At 53.9% G+C, this 16,225-nt stretch overlaps 7 protein-coding genes across 7 annotated transcripts; 4 read left to right on the plus strand and 3 right to left on the minus strand.

The window, feature by feature from the left end:
• Positions 1-326: 326 nt before the first annotated feature.
• Positions 327-3,570, minus strand: PHYSODRAFT_471224 (hypothetical protein; the record flags this gene model as incomplete). Its single annotated transcript, XM_009517391.1, has 10 exons — positions 327-409; positions 477-617; positions 966-1,797; positions 2,581-2,657; positions 2,733-2,829; positions 2,902-2,938; positions 3,014-3,111; positions 3,182-3,282; positions 3,367-3,433; positions 3,505-3,570. 10 exons carry the CDS (start codon positions 3,568-3,570, stop codon positions 327-329), a joined length of 1,599 nt encoding a protein of 532 aa, XP_009515686.1.
• Positions 3,571-4,166: 596 nt separating this feature from the next.
• Positions 4,167-5,627, plus strand: PHYSODRAFT_474799 (hypothetical protein; the record flags this gene model as incomplete). Its single annotated transcript, XM_009517392.1, has 8 exons — positions 4,167-4,237; positions 4,336-4,468; positions 4,541-4,582; positions 4,673-4,794; positions 4,871-5,094; positions 5,178-5,286; positions 5,369-5,486; positions 5,565-5,627. The coding sequence occupies 8 exons, from the start codon at positions 4,167-4,169 to the stop codon at positions 5,625-5,627; spliced, it is 882 nt and encodes a 293-aa protein (XP_009515687.1).
• A 115-nt stretch (positions 5,628-5,742) lies between these two features.
• On the plus strand, positions 5,743-6,780 carry PHYSODRAFT_469983 (hypothetical protein; the record flags this gene model as incomplete). Its single annotated transcript, XM_009517393.1, has 4 exons — positions 5,743-6,197; positions 6,278-6,437; positions 6,586-6,655; positions 6,734-6,780. The coding sequence occupies 4 exons, from the start codon at positions 5,743-5,745 to the stop codon at positions 6,778-6,780; spliced, it is 732 nt and encodes a 243-aa protein (XP_009515688.1).
• Positions 6,781-8,032: 1,252 nt separating this feature from the next.
• On the minus strand, positions 8,033-8,935 carry PHYSODRAFT_322084 (hypothetical protein; the record flags this gene model as incomplete). The annotated part of the gene is made up of 6 exons (XM_009517394.1): positions 8,033-8,084; positions 8,151-8,248; positions 8,322-8,422; positions 8,552-8,618; positions 8,719-8,753; positions 8,845-8,935. 6 exons carry the CDS (start codon positions 8,933-8,935, stop codon positions 8,033-8,035), a joined length of 444 nt encoding a protein of 147 aa, XP_009515689.1.
• Positions 8,936-9,882: 947 nt separating this feature from the next.
• On the plus strand, positions 9,883-12,998 carry PHYSODRAFT_309277 (hypothetical protein; the record flags this gene model as incomplete). The annotated part of the gene is made up of 8 exons (XM_009517395.1): positions 9,883-9,954; positions 10,033-10,165; positions 10,229-10,393; positions 10,464-10,582; positions 10,666-11,195; position 11,759; positions 12,282-12,398; positions 12,858-12,998. The coding sequence occupies 8 exons, from the start codon at positions 9,883-9,885 to the stop codon at positions 12,996-12,998; spliced, it is 1,278 nt and encodes a 425-aa protein (XP_009515690.1).
• A 533-nt stretch (positions 12,999-13,531) lies between these two features.
• On the minus strand, positions 13,532-14,164 carry PHYSODRAFT_284260 (hypothetical protein). Its single transcript, XM_009517396.1, has 2 exons — positions 13,830-14,164; positions 13,532-13,752 (listed from the first exon to the last, which is right to left on the minus strand). The coding sequence occupies exons 1-2, from the start codon at positions 13,945-13,947 to the stop codon at positions 13,649-13,651; spliced, it is 222 nt and encodes a 73-aa protein (XP_009515691.1). The 5' UTR covers positions 13,948-14,164; the 3' UTR covers positions 13,532-13,648.
• Positions 14,165-14,342: 178 nt separating this feature from the next.
• PHYSODRAFT_537115 (hypothetical protein) lies at positions 14,343-15,766 on the plus strand (the record flags this gene model as incomplete). The annotated part of the gene is made up of 2 exons (XM_009517397.1): positions 14,343-14,528; positions 14,628-15,766. The coding sequence occupies 2 exons, from the start codon at positions 14,343-14,345 to the stop codon at positions 15,720-15,722; spliced, it is 1,281 nt and encodes a 426-aa protein (XP_009515692.1). The 3' UTR covers positions 15,723-15,766.
• Positions 15,767-16,225: the final 459 nt, after the last annotated feature.

Below are 16,225 nucleotides of genomic sequence, written 5' to 3' on the forward strand. Positions count from 1 at the left end.
CCGTTGCCTTTCTTGAAGCGCTTGTAATTCACCAACCCGTCCCCTCCTCGCGCACTTTGGCGCGATGGTTCCCGTTTCTTAACTATCAACGTGCACCTCACAACAACTGGCTTGCCGATGTCATCTTCTTCCAATTTAACATCACGCGGAATCAACACACGAGCAGACTTCCAATCAGAGGCGTCCTCTCCTCTTAGTTTGGTCGTCTTCCGCTCGCTTGTAGTCATTGGCGACAACGCTTTACCGTGAAATATAAAGGAACGTAGCAGTAACATATCGAAAGCATTAGCCGCGCGTCGTGGGTGCGATGTAGAATCCCAGCACATTCATAGATACGAACCTTGTCGTTTGGTCTCCACCATGACCGGAATTTGCACAATGTTGATGGCAGTGTCCTCGATCGTGTCGCCTTTAACCTACAATACCGTAGTCAACGCAGTGATTAATGAAAGAAAAAGACCAAGACCGTGAACAACGTACCTCGGCGCTCTCGTAATTAGGATCGGTCTGCTGTTCTGAGCTCTCCTTGATCGTTACGTCTGCAACGTCGACATCCTCTGCCGATTCCACATCATCATCCTCTTGGCATGACTTCACTTCTTCTTTCTCGTGCTCTGCTGTCGATGTGGCTGACGTCGATCGTAAGCTTAAATGTTCCGGGAAACTCATAACTTGGACAGATGAGCCCGCATAACTGGCCAGACTGCTGCTGAAAGCCGAGTCGTTAGAAGTCGAAGGAGCCTTTACAAAAATCACGCTCGCTGCTAGCTCTTGAACACTCGTAAACACAGCTCCCATCGATTTAAACAACTCCACACGCCGTTCAACTATTTCCATCGGGCATGGAGGATCGGTGCCAGCGGAACCTCGCTGTTCACTTTGTCCTGCAGTGCTAGAAAACCCAGAGGCTTGTGAAGGTTCCACCAACAGCAAGCGCTTGCTAGAAGCGAGCGAGTCTAGCTTACGCATCAGTGCATCGTCCTCCTCCTGCTTGTACGCAGCAACGACAACACCGCCCATGGCTGCAATCAACTCCTGCATCGACTGCGGGGTCAGAAACACAACCACATATCCTTGAAACAGCGTCTTTCGCAGTGGATTCGGCAGATAACTGCTCTCCACCGATGGAATCGATGGATCTGACGGCAGGAAATCTTCACAGCGCGGCAACGACTCCGATAGACTCGAACGATTCAAAATGGCATAGATCCACGGTGTGCACACCACCGGCTGGTTGTACACGAGAGCCCACAGCACCTTCACCGTGGCCACAATGCGTCCAGGGTCCATAACGCAGTGCGTGGCATCCTTGCTCTCGCTTGGAATTAAGTGCATGCCGACGCGCTGGCACGCGTCGTTCACCTGCGGTCGACTGCCCCGCTGGATGCGCGAGGCCACGAGCACGAACACTTGGTAGCGCACACGCAGCACCGTCTTCTTGGCCCCGAAGGAGATCTGATCACCGTGCCGCAGTTGCCGCGTCCCGAAGCACTGCTCCTGGTTCACGAAGGAGCCGAAGCGCGACTTCATGTCCACCAGCTCCAGCGCCGGCCTCGTCGACGGGTCTCCCAATTGCTCTAGCGTGAGAGACCCCACGCGGATCAGCGCGTGTGTGCGCGAGATGGACGCGTCCGCGTGGAAGTTGAAGTGGCAGCGCTTGCGCCCCACGCTCCACTCGCCCGCCACCAGGTAGAAGGTCGTGCCGGCGCCTGCCTCGCCTGCAACAACATCCAGGACCCACATTTGGCTAATGGCACTTTTCGTGATAATCGACATAACCGAAATATTATACTTAGTCTGATCCGAATATTTCATTGAAGTCAAGCGACTCAAGTTCACTAAAAATGTGCTGCCAGACCTTATCCTCCTACAACACGTTGATCCAGCGCTCCTTCCGTCGCAGCTTGCGCGTCAATTTGCCACGTCGTTCTTCCTCAGCAAAAGCTCGCAGCGTTCAGCGGCACTTTTGCATTAGGCACCCTCACCAAACGCCCACTGAAACAGAGGGGGTGGTCGCGCACTGATTGCAGTGCCAGGAATCGTCGACGGGGTCACCGCGACTGGCACTGCCATTGGGAGCGGAAACTGCATGGAGCGTCTTGCAGACGACGCGGCTTCGGCACCCGCCAGACCTTCCGAGTCAGTGCGGCCAGCATTCTCCTCGCTGCGAGGTGAACTTGATCGAGTGTCGTCGTCCTCAAATCCACTCAGGTTCACCTCATCGAACTCGGCTCCGTCGCCGCGAAATGGCGATTCGAAACGGTGGATGCTTGATGGGCTAGCTTCGCGCTGCGGCGAGAGCACTCGGCAGTGGCGACGAGATGGTCCTAACGTTACAAGCATACTGTTAAAGCGAACGTGACGCACACTTGATTAATAAGCACAGCGTGCGTGCGTACCGTGCAAATCATCATCAGATTCGTGGCGCTCGCGCCGCTCGTGGTATGGTCGCGAGTGGCGACGTCGCTGCGAGCGGTGGGTAGGCTGGCGAGTCGATTGCATTTGCAGGTAACACCCATAGATATCAGCTGGACTGAGACGCGCTGCTCCACTTGCTCGTCGCGCCGCCTGGTACTTTACTCGTCCCCACAGGTCATTGATCCAAATAAGCCGTGTCGATAGCTGCTGCAAGTCCCCGGACACGGTTCCGCAAAAGCCTAGATGTATTGTAAGTACACACAGCAGGTCGTTGACTAAATGACTCTCACGACTGCAAGATACATAGTACCTACCGACAACCCATACTTCCTTGCGCAGCGCATTGCGAACGAAGCCCAACGACGTGTAAAAGTCACCGTCACCACTCAACAACACCACGCGATCAATGTACTGCACGCAAATTCAGACACAATTTTGATCAGAACTCTCTTGCAGCACGCCAGATTACCTTGCAGTTCGTACGTTCTGCGTCGTTAGTGTTAGAAGCTTTGTAGCAATCCTACAGAAACAGCGGAAGCATAACACGACACGATTAGCTTGATGAGAGCCCACATTTACTGCTTCTCAGTCGTACGCGTTGTCGACGCCTTTTTGGACGTTCTGGGTGAATCGATGTCCGCACTTCGTGCACCGGCAATTATACTTCTTCGTCGAAAACACCTCAACTTGAAACTGTAGCAAAAGCGTCGACTACATAAGTGCATGTACAGAGAAAGAGGCAAAACATAGCAGAAATCTCTACCTGTGGTCCGAATGGGCGCGCGAATTTAAGCCCGTGGTATTCAGCAGCAAGGGGGCTGTTGCCTCGCGCATCAAAACGTTGGCTGTCAAAATACCAGCATTCTGTGGATCATTGACAGAAATAACAAAAACTGTCAGGAACTACAGATAATGGTCAACCTGCACGAACCAAACCATGCCATGTACCCGTAAACTCGGTGCCTGCAAGGTACTCGAGCTCCGTTCGTAAGCTGGCGAAGTCCAACTTGCCGCCCTATAGACACAGCATACGTAGATGAGTCAATGATCGGCGCTTGTAGAGCTTAAACACACGCATTCACTTACCAACACTTGTCCTTGAATTCGCGCGTATGCGCCATCTACACAACAAGGTAGTCGTATCAGTCGCATCCTGCACCGGTCGTATTCGCACGAGCACTCACCAATAAGCAGCGCGGTGCTCTTCGCTCGTTCCTTCTTCTTCGTCATTACGCCCAGACTGCCGCCCTCAACTGCTTGCGTCCCAAGGAGAAAAACGGGAAATGAATTACTTTTCTCGTCCCTGTCTCGGACTCGTTACAGTACTTCAACTAACTGTAGGCTATCTCGTTTTCTTGTTCTCCGCTGCGCGCAATACTGGCTGCCGCTCGTGGCGAATAGCAGTGCTGCGTGGTCTGGGACCGAGGAACGCGAGCGTTCCCTGCTTCGCCCGCGCCCACATGACCGTTAGCACCTGGCCTGTTGCAGGGTCGCTCACCAGCGAGTAGAGGAAGTAGCCCAGCAGAGGAACCAGCACGGCCGCGTACACCACCGCGATAAACATCCACAGCTCGTCGAGCGACGACACAGAGCTGCTGGGCTTGGCGTGCGCCGCAGTCGCCAGCAGCGCGGGCAAAAGAGCGAAGCGCAGGATCGTCATCTTCAACTTGTAATGAGGAATTTGCAAATCCGAATTTTGCGATAGTTTCGTGATTTTTCGCCTTACCACAAAAGCGCGGGAAACAAGCATGGCTCGGATGAAGAAGCGCCGACGCGAGGAAGTCTCCTCGCAGCGCAGCAAGCGCTCGCGCCACCGTACGTGGGTCTTGTAGATGGCTATATGTTACGTATTACCGTGTTGTATCTGAGTTTACTGGTGTATCTCGCAGGTGATTCGATTGACAGCGCCGACGCAAGTGAGAGCGACGACGACGTGCAACCCACGAATGTGGTGGTGGCCGATGGCCCCAGCGACGCGGACGAGAAGGAAGAGGACAACGAAGAGGAGGAGGAGGAAGCGCTGCTCGACTTCACGCAGACCGACTACGCGGTGCAGATGAGTCAAGCCGAGCCGCCTGCTGAGGAAGACGACGCAGAAGGAGGAAGCAAGAAGGCCAATAAGGAGCCGGGCATCCCGAAGGCCGTGCACCAACTCTCGGAGAAGGTGCGCTGTTCTGCATATCGGCTTGCGTGGACTTGTGCACGAGACGGGGTGATAGAGGAGGTGTCGAGCTAACGTGGTTGTGCTGAGTAGGCGCTGGACGAGCTCACGGCCAAGCTGGTGCGCTACATGCTGTACAAAGGCGGCCTGAAGCTGCCAATTAAGTTCGCAGACATCAGCAAGGACGTTTTCCCACAGTACAAGAACGTTTCGAGGTGAAGTGGAGATGGAATGAGCCTTGCTGAGGCCACGTGTTTGTTCTGACTTTGTTACTTGCTCGGGCTGTGGTAGATACTTCTTCTTCCACGCGAAGCAGAGGATCGAAAGTGTGTTTGGCTACCGTGTAGTTCAAGTGGAGGATAGCACCAGCAAGGAGCTGTACCTGGTGCTAAACAATGCGTCGTCGCAGGAGCACTTGCTGCTCATGAACAAAACGGGCAAGGCTGCCTCGCGCGGTTTCCTCATGATGATCCTTGGCCTGTTGTGGTGTGCCCCAGCACGGCAACTCTCTGAAGGTTTGTATTGATGCCCACACTAGGAGCTTGCGGCGAGGGCTTATCGACGTGTTGACTCACGGTTTTTTATTTATGAATTGCAGACGAGTTGTGGAAACAGCTAATCCGCCTGGACTCGAAAGTGAAACTGAAAGGTGAGCACCCACAACTGGGTGACATCCCGCTACTTTTCAAGACATTCGAGGCCCAGCTGTAAGTGAATCGATCTCGCATAACCTCCAGAGTAAGTTTAACGTCCTGGTACTCATGCCGTTTGCCTTTTTGGTACATTCAGTTACCTGGACGCGACGTCAGAGCTCGATGCCGACTTGAAGAAGATCAAGTATTATCAGTATGGCCCTCGTACGCTCATGGAAGTGGGCAAGGTGCAGATTCTCAACTTTGTCTGCAAGGTGCGAGCTTTCTTCTGCTCCATGCCATGCGTTTGCGACTATTAATTAATAATCCGCCTGATGCGTTTTGTCATGCAGTTGATCACGGGGCGTCCTCCTTCGGATGTGCAGGTTAACGAGGTCTTGTCGGAGGACAGCTAGGTTGCTGGCCGAAGCAATTTTACACTAGCAGCAGCAGCAGCCAATTTACGGTGCCAAACTTCATTTTCAATCCCCGTCTTTGTTCCTGACTTACCTGAGCTGCCATCCGTTCAAAATGGAGTCCATCGTTGCCGCATACGGATCTTCATCCGAAGCATCCGACGATGCTGCTTCAGTATCGTCGGAAGATGAAGTGGAGGAAAGCACATCCGTTGAGCTTAGCGCCGAGGTAGCTACGCAGATCGGTACCAAGCGCAAGCGCCCCGACGAGCCCCAGTGGAAACGAGCGTTCCCGCACGTAGATGGGAATTGGCCAAGCCATGTACGCATCGACATTCCGGTCACCGAAGAGCTACGTGAGATGGCCAAATGCGCTATTGACCGTGCCCAGGAGCTCGTGGGTGAGAATGTGACACTGGTTCCATTTGAGGAGCTCAGGCTCGGCGAGTCTTCATCGACAGGCAGTGGCGGTGGACTGCACTTGAGTCTTTCGCGGGCCTTTATCCTCACGTATGACCAGATCGAAGGCTTCGTAGACTCCCTTCATACCGCACTTAAATGGCGACAACGGTGTGTGAACCACTGCGTACTGCAATTAACATTTGTGGAAACTTACAAGATACATGGTTTCTCTGTGTGCTTTGATACAGCTTCAGCGTCACCTTGGAGGGAGCGCTAGTATTGGTGAACGATGATAAGACACGCTCATTCCTGGCACTCCGGGTCAGTGCAGGTGCACAACAATTTAACCAAGTGCTACGCTGCGTTGACCAGTGCCTTGCTTGCTTCAAGCAGCCGACCTACTACCAGGTGCGCAATTGTTTCTGTTACTTAAGAATGCAACGAGAAAATTGAGTGATATATTCATTCCTTCTTGTCGTTGTGTTTGCTGCCGATGGCCTGGACCTTGCTGCATTTACCCGCTGTCTCTCCATCGGGGGCGAATTGGCTTTCTTAGGACCCCATCCCGCATGTCAGCATCGCGTCTTCGATGGGCGAAGAGCTCGCGCAACTGACACCGGACCAATGTGAAAACCTCCTTACCCCACGAAAGGAATCGCAGCAAGAGGCGAAGCCAACCTGCTTGACGGTAGGCGCTGCAACAGTTCACGTGGCCATCGGCAACAAACACTACGACATACCGCTCCGCTGATCACCCGACCCTCCAGTCCTACGTAAGATCAACTTGACTCTGAGCTGGATCGCACCACGTGTCTCCAACATCATCGTCGAAGTCCCTTCATTTTCTCACTCGCTTTCGGTGTCAGATGCGAGGTCAATAACTTGCGTCCGAGAGCCGATTTCATCCACCCCAGCATCTCGCCCCTGTGCTGTCATAACCGGTGTCGCTGTAGTTGGCCTCAGTGGCACCGGCAATGACAGCGGGAACGGCTTGCTGGTTTCCTCATCCGAACTAACGTCCGATAGAGTAAAAACTGGCACATCATCCGACTGCCTGCCCCCACGCCCTCCTCGTTTCGACCGCACTCGCTCGTTGTTTTCTAACGGTTCATAGCGATCACAACACATTAGTTGTGCATTTAAGAACCTCGCCCACCTTCAGCTACAGACGCACCATTTCTTTTCCGTTTCTTGCCATTCTTTCCTCCTGCACCTCGTTTCCCTTCAGCTGATTTTCTCTTCTTTTTCTCAGCCATCGGAGCACTTACGCTCGGGGTTTCGGCGGCAGGAACCGCCTCTGGGGCAGATGGCTTCTCACTGCAGGTGAGTTCTGCACGCGGTCGATCCCTTGAGCGTGAGCGGCTGCGCCCCCGACCACCTCTGCCTTTTGCTTTTCCGTTCCGGGATCGAGCTTTCCCACGTGTCGGATGATTGGTACGGTTTAATGCTTCGGCTTCTACCGGCGCAATTACCACTTGGCGACCACTGTCAACATCTTCGGTATAATCTGGTGGCGAAGACGAACCATTTGTGATGTGAACTTCTTCGCCCACGAGATCTTCAAACCAGCCCCCTTCATCTCCCCTTTCGCTTCGCCGATCTTGGTCGTGAGACCTTACTTGCCGCGCACTTTTAACTCGGCCCCACAAATCGTTCATATAGAGTACTCGAGATGCTAGTTGTTGGAGATCCCCGGATACTGTACCCCGATAGCCTAAAATTCAACTCAGGTCATTAGCACTGCTTAATTTGATGGAGACCTGCAACGTGGACACGACAACGTACCAATCACCCAAATATCCTTATGAAGCACATTCCGAGCAAGGCTCAGCGAGCTGTAGAAATCTCCGTCCCCTACGTAAACGCATATAACCGGTAACTTCCAAACTGGCCACAAGAAACCCGTACAAATTGGAACCATACCGGCGAACAAAATAAATCGATCGCAAATCTGGACATTTGTAGCGTGAACAAGGTTATCAAATGACTTCATCAGAACGCCATTACCACATGCGTACATTTTCGTAGGCAAGTGACAAGATCTTGGTGGCGATTCTATCAGAAAGAAGGACGGCATATTAGCAAACGCTTTTCACGTGATATGACCTGAAGCACACATACCCGTTGTCCACTCCTTTCTGGACATTTTGAGTGAAGTGATTACCGCATCTCTTGCAGTGGCAGCTATACTTCTTCATAGGGAACAAACTCACTTGGAACTGCGATGAATCAAACAAGTAGAGCTTTGTCAGCAACTACGCCACGAAGATTAATACCATAAAACTGCACAACCTGAGGTCCATCCGGTGGAGCGAACTTAAGCCTGTGGTACTCCGCCGTTAAGGACGCGTTGAGTCGCTGTGCGGAAGGGTTCTGATCGAAGAACCAGCAATCTGACGGAGCAGGAAAACGTCAACAAGCATTTGCGGTGTTCCGGCGCCACAAAGCGCAAGGCGAGCCATACATGTACGCAACGCCGAAGTAGCCCTAACAGGTGAATCTAATGGAAATCATCTTCCTACCTCCAAACGGGGCCTTGGCCAGTTCCTCCAGCGCTGCACGAAGCTTGATGTAGTCGATCTTGCCTCCCTTCCGAGTGCCAATACGAGCAGCAGACGCTCAAAAATCAGTGCCAAACTAGGCATGACCCAAGAGCAACATATCTCCAGCACGCCAGCAGCAAACGCACCAAGGAGCGGGCGCCGATCATCGCGTAAGAACCGTCTGCAGTCATCCAACCAGTCGCATCGGGTAAGACTAAGAATCGTTGCAAACGGCGCACTAACTGCTCAATTGTAGCTGCAGCCACGCTTACCGATAATGAGAGCCGTGCGCGTTGACCCAGCCGTCTCCACGGTCGATGCCGAAGACGCCGTGGACGCTGTGGAGCTCATGGAAGACGCCATCGTCGCCGCCGCGCCGCCGTCGGCTCAACTCGCTTCTTGGTTCAATTGCGTAGCTTTTTCAGCCAATGGCGTTCGGTTTGTGTGCACCACATAGCACATACGTCGCCCCTCCTCCGTCCCTCCCCATCGACTTTATTTTTTCTATATTTTTGGATTTTTTCCCGCGCAGTCAGTGGCCCAAACCCATCCAACAACCGAAATCTCGCCGCCGCCAACAGATCGCCGCGTATCAACCGCTCCCCCGAGCGCAGCTTAGCCCCAAGCTTAGAACCAGACACCCAGCACGCAACCATGCCCGGCGAGGAGAACAAGGAGTTCGACGACGAGTTGGTCGACTACGAAGAGGAGGAGGAGACGACGACGGACGCCTCCAAGGCTGCTGCCGAGGGCAAGGACGCCAAGAAGTAAGCAAAAAGATCTCGACCCCGAAGGGGATTGCGTACCCGAGAGGGGGAGCAGCACCGAGGAGAGAGAGCGAGCGACGCCGGGGGGAGAAGACGACGCTTTCTCGCTCGTTCGCCTGCGGTCGGAGGACCTCTTAAGCGCAGCCGCGCTGGCCGTCGTGATGACGCAATCGACGCTCGGTCGCTTATCCGCTCGCTCGGGATCTTCGAGGGAAGGAGGGGAAAAGGCCAGTTTGTTAACAACTTCTTCTGTATCTGTTCCGTGCTGTCGCTGGATGGTGATCGACAATCGTGATCGCGGGGGAATCTTTCAACAGGGGCCACTACGTCGGCATCCACAGTTCGGGTTTCCGTGACTTCATCCTCAAGCCTGAGTGCCTGCGCGCCGTCGTGGACTGCGGTTTTGAGCACCCTTCGGAAGGTGAGCTTCAGTTGACTCTGCTCGTGGTGGGGTCATTGTAACGGCAACTCACGATCTTGTGTTGCATTTGCTGTTGATACATTGCAGTCCAGCACGAGTGCATTCCTCAGGCCGTGCTCGGCATGGACATCATTTGCCAGGCCAAGTCGGGTATGGGAAAGACTGCTGTTTTCGTACTTGCTACGCTGCACCAGGTAGAGAGAGAGCTGCAACTTGGGACCGATTTTCTTGCTATTGAACGGGAACTCATGAACTTTGTGCTGTACTCTTAGATCGAGCCCGTGGACGGTCAGATTAGCGTCGTGGTGATGTGCCACACCCGCGAGCTGGCGTTCCAGATCGCTCACGAGTATGAGCGTTTCAGCAAGTACCTTGTGGACGTGAAGACCGGTGTGTTCTACGGAGGTACGTTAGATGCTATTTAATTGTGTTGGAATGATGCATACCCTGACACGAATCTGTTTGCAGGCGTGCCTATTTCGCAGAACCGTGAGGCTCTGAAGAACAACCCGCCCCACATCCTTGTGGGCACTCCCGGCCGTATCCTGGGTCTGCTTCGCGAAAAGACCCTGAAGCTGGACAAGGTGAAGCACTTCGTCATGGATGAGTGTGACAAGATGCTCGAAGCCATCGGTACGTCATGCACCAAGTATGACAGCGTCCGTTCCAGCGATTTATCAAAACCTGTTTTTTTCCTCGATAGACATGCGTCGTGACATCCAGGAGATCTTCAAGGCGACGCCGCACGACAAGCAGGTGATGATGTTCTCGGCGACTCTGTCGAAGGAAATCCGCCCCGTGTGTCGCAAGTTCTGCCAGGACGTAAGTATTCATAGCGACATGATGGTAGTGCGCTTAGCCTCCGTTTCTGACGCAGTGTGTGGCGTACTTCTTGCTTCGACCAGCCGATGGAGATTTACGTCGACGATGAGACGAAGCTGACCCTTCACGGTCTGCAGCAGTACTACATCAAGCTGGAGGAGTCGGAGAAGAACCGCAAGCTGAACGACCTGCTGGATGCGCTGGAGTTCAACCAGGTGGTGATCTTCGTCTCCAAGAAGAACCGTGGACGCGAGCTCAACCGCCTGCTGAACGAGTGCAACTTCCCCTCGATCTGCATTACGGCCGACCTCTCTCAGGAGGAGCGTATTAAGCGGTACAAAAGCTTCAAGGACTTCCAGAAGCGTATCCTGGTGACGACGGACCTTTTCGGCCGTGGTATGGATATTGAGCGTGTCAACATCGTGGTCAACTACGACTTCCCGAACGACAGCGACCAGTACCTTCACCGCGTGGGCCGTGCCGGTCGTTTCGGTACCAAGGGTCTGTCGATTAGCTTCATCTCGTCGGAGGAGGACACGGAGATGCTTGCTAAGGTGCAGTCTCGTTTCGAGGTCAACATCCCCGAGCTGCCCGACCAGATCGACATCTCCACGTACATGAGCACTTAGGCAAACTTTTCGGCTCTTGAGAAGAACAAGGAAGGGGGAGGAGGTTGCAAGAATGCAAACGCTATGTCCAAACCAACCAACCTCGCGCTTTTCAACCCATACAAGCTCCATTTCGGAAGAAAGCTTTATTGCTGCTGCGTGGCTGAATGAATATACCCAAAGCGCTGCGGACGATGCTTTACGATTCGGCTCGCGCTGTTTCTACTGGTGTCGTCCCAAGCTGCCGGTTCCAAGTGTTACTCTTTTCTCCGTCGCTTCGTCGACCCGTCGATTTCCTTCATGCCCCCACGGTGGCTCTTGTACTTTTCGCGGATGCCGTCATTGCGAGCCCAAAGTGAATCGCGGCTGGAGGTATCTTGGTCTGCCAGATGCGTGTACTTCGTGCTATGAATTATAAGTTGGGAACAAAACAAAATCAACGGATGAGTGTTAGAAATGCTAGCAAGCGATCAAAGCAACCTCAGGAAATACCATACCGGCCCGCGCGTCCAAAGTTCTTGACCTGCATCACTGCCGGAAGCATCTCCTTGTTGAACTTATCCTCCAGCGTAGCTCCGTCGGCATCTCGCTTACGCACGTCATCCTTCGATTGAATGCTATCGTCGTCGACGTAGAATGCGCCCTTGTGGTAGTATTTCTGCATGAATTTCAGCTTCTTCTTTTCCTTGGGCTCGTTCTTCTTCAGTTTACTGCAACACAAACCTTTAGTATCGCTTCTGATCATATCATCGGCATGCACATTCCGAAAACGTACGCGTCCTCAGCGGCCCGCTCTTCGGCAGTCATGTTACGTCTTCTCAGCGTCTCTTCTTCTTCCTGCCTGCGCTGTTCCTTACGATCACGATCACTACGGGAACAACATGCAACCAGAGTCAGAAGAGTGACAGGATGATTTCAGCCCACTTGGACATCTTACCGCTTGATACGCCGCATTTCACGCAGCTCCCAGTCGCGGTACTCTTGAGCCGGGTCCAGACCATCCGTGTCATCAGCCATCTCTCCGTCAGTCGAGCCGTCCTTGTCAGCGCCGTCCTGCTCGCGACGAATCTCCTCTGCTACCAAACGGCGAGACTCCATTTTCCGCGCCTCCATCTTCTCCTGCTCGCGTTTCTGACGTCGTTCCTCCTCTGCCGCCATCTCCTCTTGTCGCTTCACGGTCCCGCGAGCCTTCTTGGGAACGAAGACGGGTTTCATGATTTCCTCGCCAGGTTCCGAGTCATTTGTATCGGTCTCATACTCCGAGCTGCTGCTGCCGCTACTGCTACTGCTAGATCCGGCCCTTGCGTTACCAGCCTTAGCTGCCGGGATTGCTCCGCTGCGCTTCACAATTTGAGGCGCAACAGGCTGCCGCACACTCTTTTTCTCGATAGCTGCCGGTTTTGCTTCCTCTTCCTTTTCTGCCTCACGAGCCTTGGCCTTGCTGCGTAGCATGCGGCGTCGACGGTCGATATCCGAGTCGTCTTCCTCCTCCGAGCTCGAATCTTGCAGCGCCTTGGCCACATCTTCATCGCTCGAGCCCTTTTCACCCTCAGAGGACGATGACAGAGCACGTTCTTTAGCAGCGGGTGCAGCGGCGCTGATGACTTGCGCCTCAACGCGCTTCCTTCCCGTGGTAATCACTGGCGCAGGTTTGTGCTGCGCCTTAGCCTTCGGGAGCGCCCGCACCTGGCTGTTGGCGGTCACGAAGCCGCGGTCCTCCTCGTAGCCATGTGCGAAGGCTGGGACTTGACCTGCTCGGTACCGCGTCACTTTCTTGGACGGGTCCACCTTGGGCTTCAGTGGCTTGAACACCTCCGTCTCCTCTCTGCAGGAGCAACGAAGAGCAACCGTTAGATAACGAATTAGAAGAAACTACTCGCAAGGTTAGTATGAGAAGCATGCCGCACTTGGTGTTGGTGTGGCGCAGTGACACCGGGTCTCCGGGGGTGTCATCAGGCAGCAGCAAGCCGAGGTCCTTCTTGGTGAAGAGCGACATCGCAGGCGCAAAGGCGATTTGTGTAAATGCGATTTGTATAATTGGTCCGCTCTACATACCTTTAACTAGAAATATAGTCATACTTAAGATAAGAATATACTCCAAATTATTTTTTTCAAGGCGCTGCTTGTTGCATGCTGCTCATGATTGATATCCCGTGCTGCAGAAAGTTCCACTAATAATGGAGTGTGCCTCATGTTCACCGATGCCGAGAGGAGAAAATCTGCCGAGCACTGACACGAATTGTACATGTAGATGAAGAAGAAATGTGAGCAATGGAGCAGATGCATTCCTGGGGATATATCCACGAACGAGTGGAGATCTAGGCGTTTGGCAAATAATTCCTGCGATTCTGACTTCGATGCGAAAGTGTCAGAACTCCCCAGCCATTATATTAATCTGCTTTGCGAGCATCGTTCGCTGGTGCGGGCAATATACTTTCGTGTCACTGAGTGCGCAAAGTTACTGCGCCGTGAACGCATAAGCACCTCCGGCGAGAATAACCAGCAGAACCACGGCCGCAATGATCATCATGGGATTCGAGTCGGATTGCTTCTCTTTGAAGGCTACAAACACAAACACGAGCGGGACCTGTCAGCGACGTGTAACATTACCGCGGAGATGTTCGCCGCCGCGCACGTACTGTTCCCGGGGATGGCGTATCTTGAGCGCAGCTGGGCCGCACTGAGGTCGCAGTCGCGCACGCTGCCTCCGCGCTCGTAGCGCTGCCGCAGCTCACTCGCAGTCATGCCATCGTCCATCGTTATTTGCTAGGTTGCTTCTGTCGCGAGCGCTTCGACGTCCCGCTGTTGGATTCTGGCAAGAAAGCCCCGACTCCGTTTTGGGCTGCGCCCTTTCAAGCTCGGCGGTGGTTTCAGGTTCAACATGCTCGCCGTCCCAAGTTCCGGCCAGGTGCTCGCAGCACGCACGACCAGCATCAATAGCATCAATCCCTCGAGCTTCTTGACTTGCAAATGACACTTGCCGACAAACACTGATGCTGCCCCCGACTGAGCTCGATGGAGCCCAAGTCACATATTAATATTTGTCTTTAAATGGCTGCACCATTTCTAGTGGGTACAATCATTAAGATACACTTTACACGCAATTAACAACCGAGTAAACGTCAGTTCTCGCCAACACGCACCTGTCCGACATGGCGTTCCAGACGCCGATGCACGCGCTCGGGCTGCCGCAGACCCGTGCTCGTAGCCGAGACGCTATGGGCGCCAAGGAGGCTGCGCTGTTCCGTCGGCGACGCGCGATCGCAGGCGTGGTGGTCACAGCGCTGTGTCTGTCTGTGCTTATGACCTGGCGCCTCTTCATGCAGCTGCCGCCCTCCGTCTCGATGTCCATCGCCTCCCCGCGCCGCACGCTGCACCAGACGCTGTCGCCTCATATGAAGCAGCAAGAGAAACTCGAGTCCGAGAACGAGCGCCAGCGCAACATTCAGGAGCGCCAAGTGTCACGAGGATTCCGTGATGACAAGCAGATCGTGATGGTGCTCACCCACTTCCGAGACAGCGACGCGTGCGCCCAGACGCTCGTTGACGCGCTCACAAACGCGTTTCTGTCGTCACGAGTTCACTTCCGCGTGTTCGAAGAGCTGTACCTGGCGGAGGAGCAGACGTGTGCGCGGCGCTTCTGCGAGCTAAAACCCAAGGACTGCAAGCAATTGCTGCGATCGGGGCAGCTACGCACGCAAAGGAGGGACGCCTCGGGAGCTGTTGGGAGTACGGTGGCTAAATACATCGCCGAAGGAATGGTGGAGCGCAAGTTCTTGGACCATTTCTATCTGTCGGTGGATCCGGCGGTCGTGGTTTTCACGGATAGCTGGGACCTCAACCTGCTGAAGCAATGGTACAACGTGGGCAATGACATGGCTATCCTGAGCGTCGCCCCCAAGTCTGTCGAGCTACAAGGTTTGACGAATTCTACTATGCTCGTGCAGTGTTCCGCTCGGATCCACTCGAAGGACCAAGACGCAGTCGTTGAGTACAACGCTCCTGAGCCCATTCCCCGTCAGGGCGCTGCGCTGCTTTCTCCTGTGCTGCAAACGCAGTACACTGAAGTGTTTCACTTCGGTCCGACTCACGCGCTTTTCGACGTGCGCTCGGATCCGCACACGCCGTTGATCTCGGCTGGACAAGAGTACGCCCGGGCCACGCGCTTCTGGACGCGCGGCTACGACTTCTACGCACCCAACGAAGACGTTTTGTTTGCGCGGTACAAGTGGCAGGAGCCCCCGCTCCCTATGTCTAGCGGCAGCCTTGGCGACCGAACGGAGCAGCAGCGACAGCGCAGAGTGGACGAGGCCAACCGCCGCATCCGCCGGCTGCTGGGACTACCAGTGTCCGCACAGGATGGCCAACTGGAGCAGGCCGAAGTGTACGGGGTGGGCAAGAATCGCACTATGGAGGCCTGGCGGAGGTTTTCCGGCGTGGATCCGCGTGCGGCCTACAACGAGTCCACCACGAACCAGTTTACGCTCTGTGGTGCGGTAGCGACCGGCAAGGTGCACTATGTGCCGTACTAACCGTGATTTACTGTACAATAACGATTAGTACACGATGGTCTATTGTTACCCTCGGAGGGACGATAGGTGTTCAATCATTTGATCCGAAGATGAAGGAGTCACAGACTCTGAATTTGAGTGTTCGCCAGGAAATCTACTGCTTTATGCGGCCCAGACTTTATCGAACAGCGCGAATAACTCATCGAAACTTTCACTTTAGATGTTATGGTCAGCGAGGTACTCCGGCATTCCAGCCTACGGCTTCTTTGACATCTGTACATCAAGATGACGTACGAAGTCTTCCGCAATTTTGTTTAAACTGTAGCTCCATCCTTATGCATTTCTCGTGACTAACAGAATGTTTGAATCAGCTCCTTGCTGCGATGGTAGGTCGATTCGAGGGTGTTCTCGCGCTGTGTAGGTACTGTAGTTGTAGAACGCCCTGGTTCAATTCACGTTCACTGTGTACCCTATTCGGTAGCCTACGTTACTTTATGTAGTGTATTTGACAGTGCATTCTATTG

Source organism: Phytophthora sojae (assembly GCF_000149755.1).
Source record: "Phytophthora sojae unplaced genomic scaffold PHYSOscaffold_1, whole genome shotgun sequence".
Classification (NCBI taxonomy): Eukaryota; Oomycota; class Peronosporomycetes; order Peronosporales; family Peronosporaceae; genus Phytophthora; species Phytophthora sojae.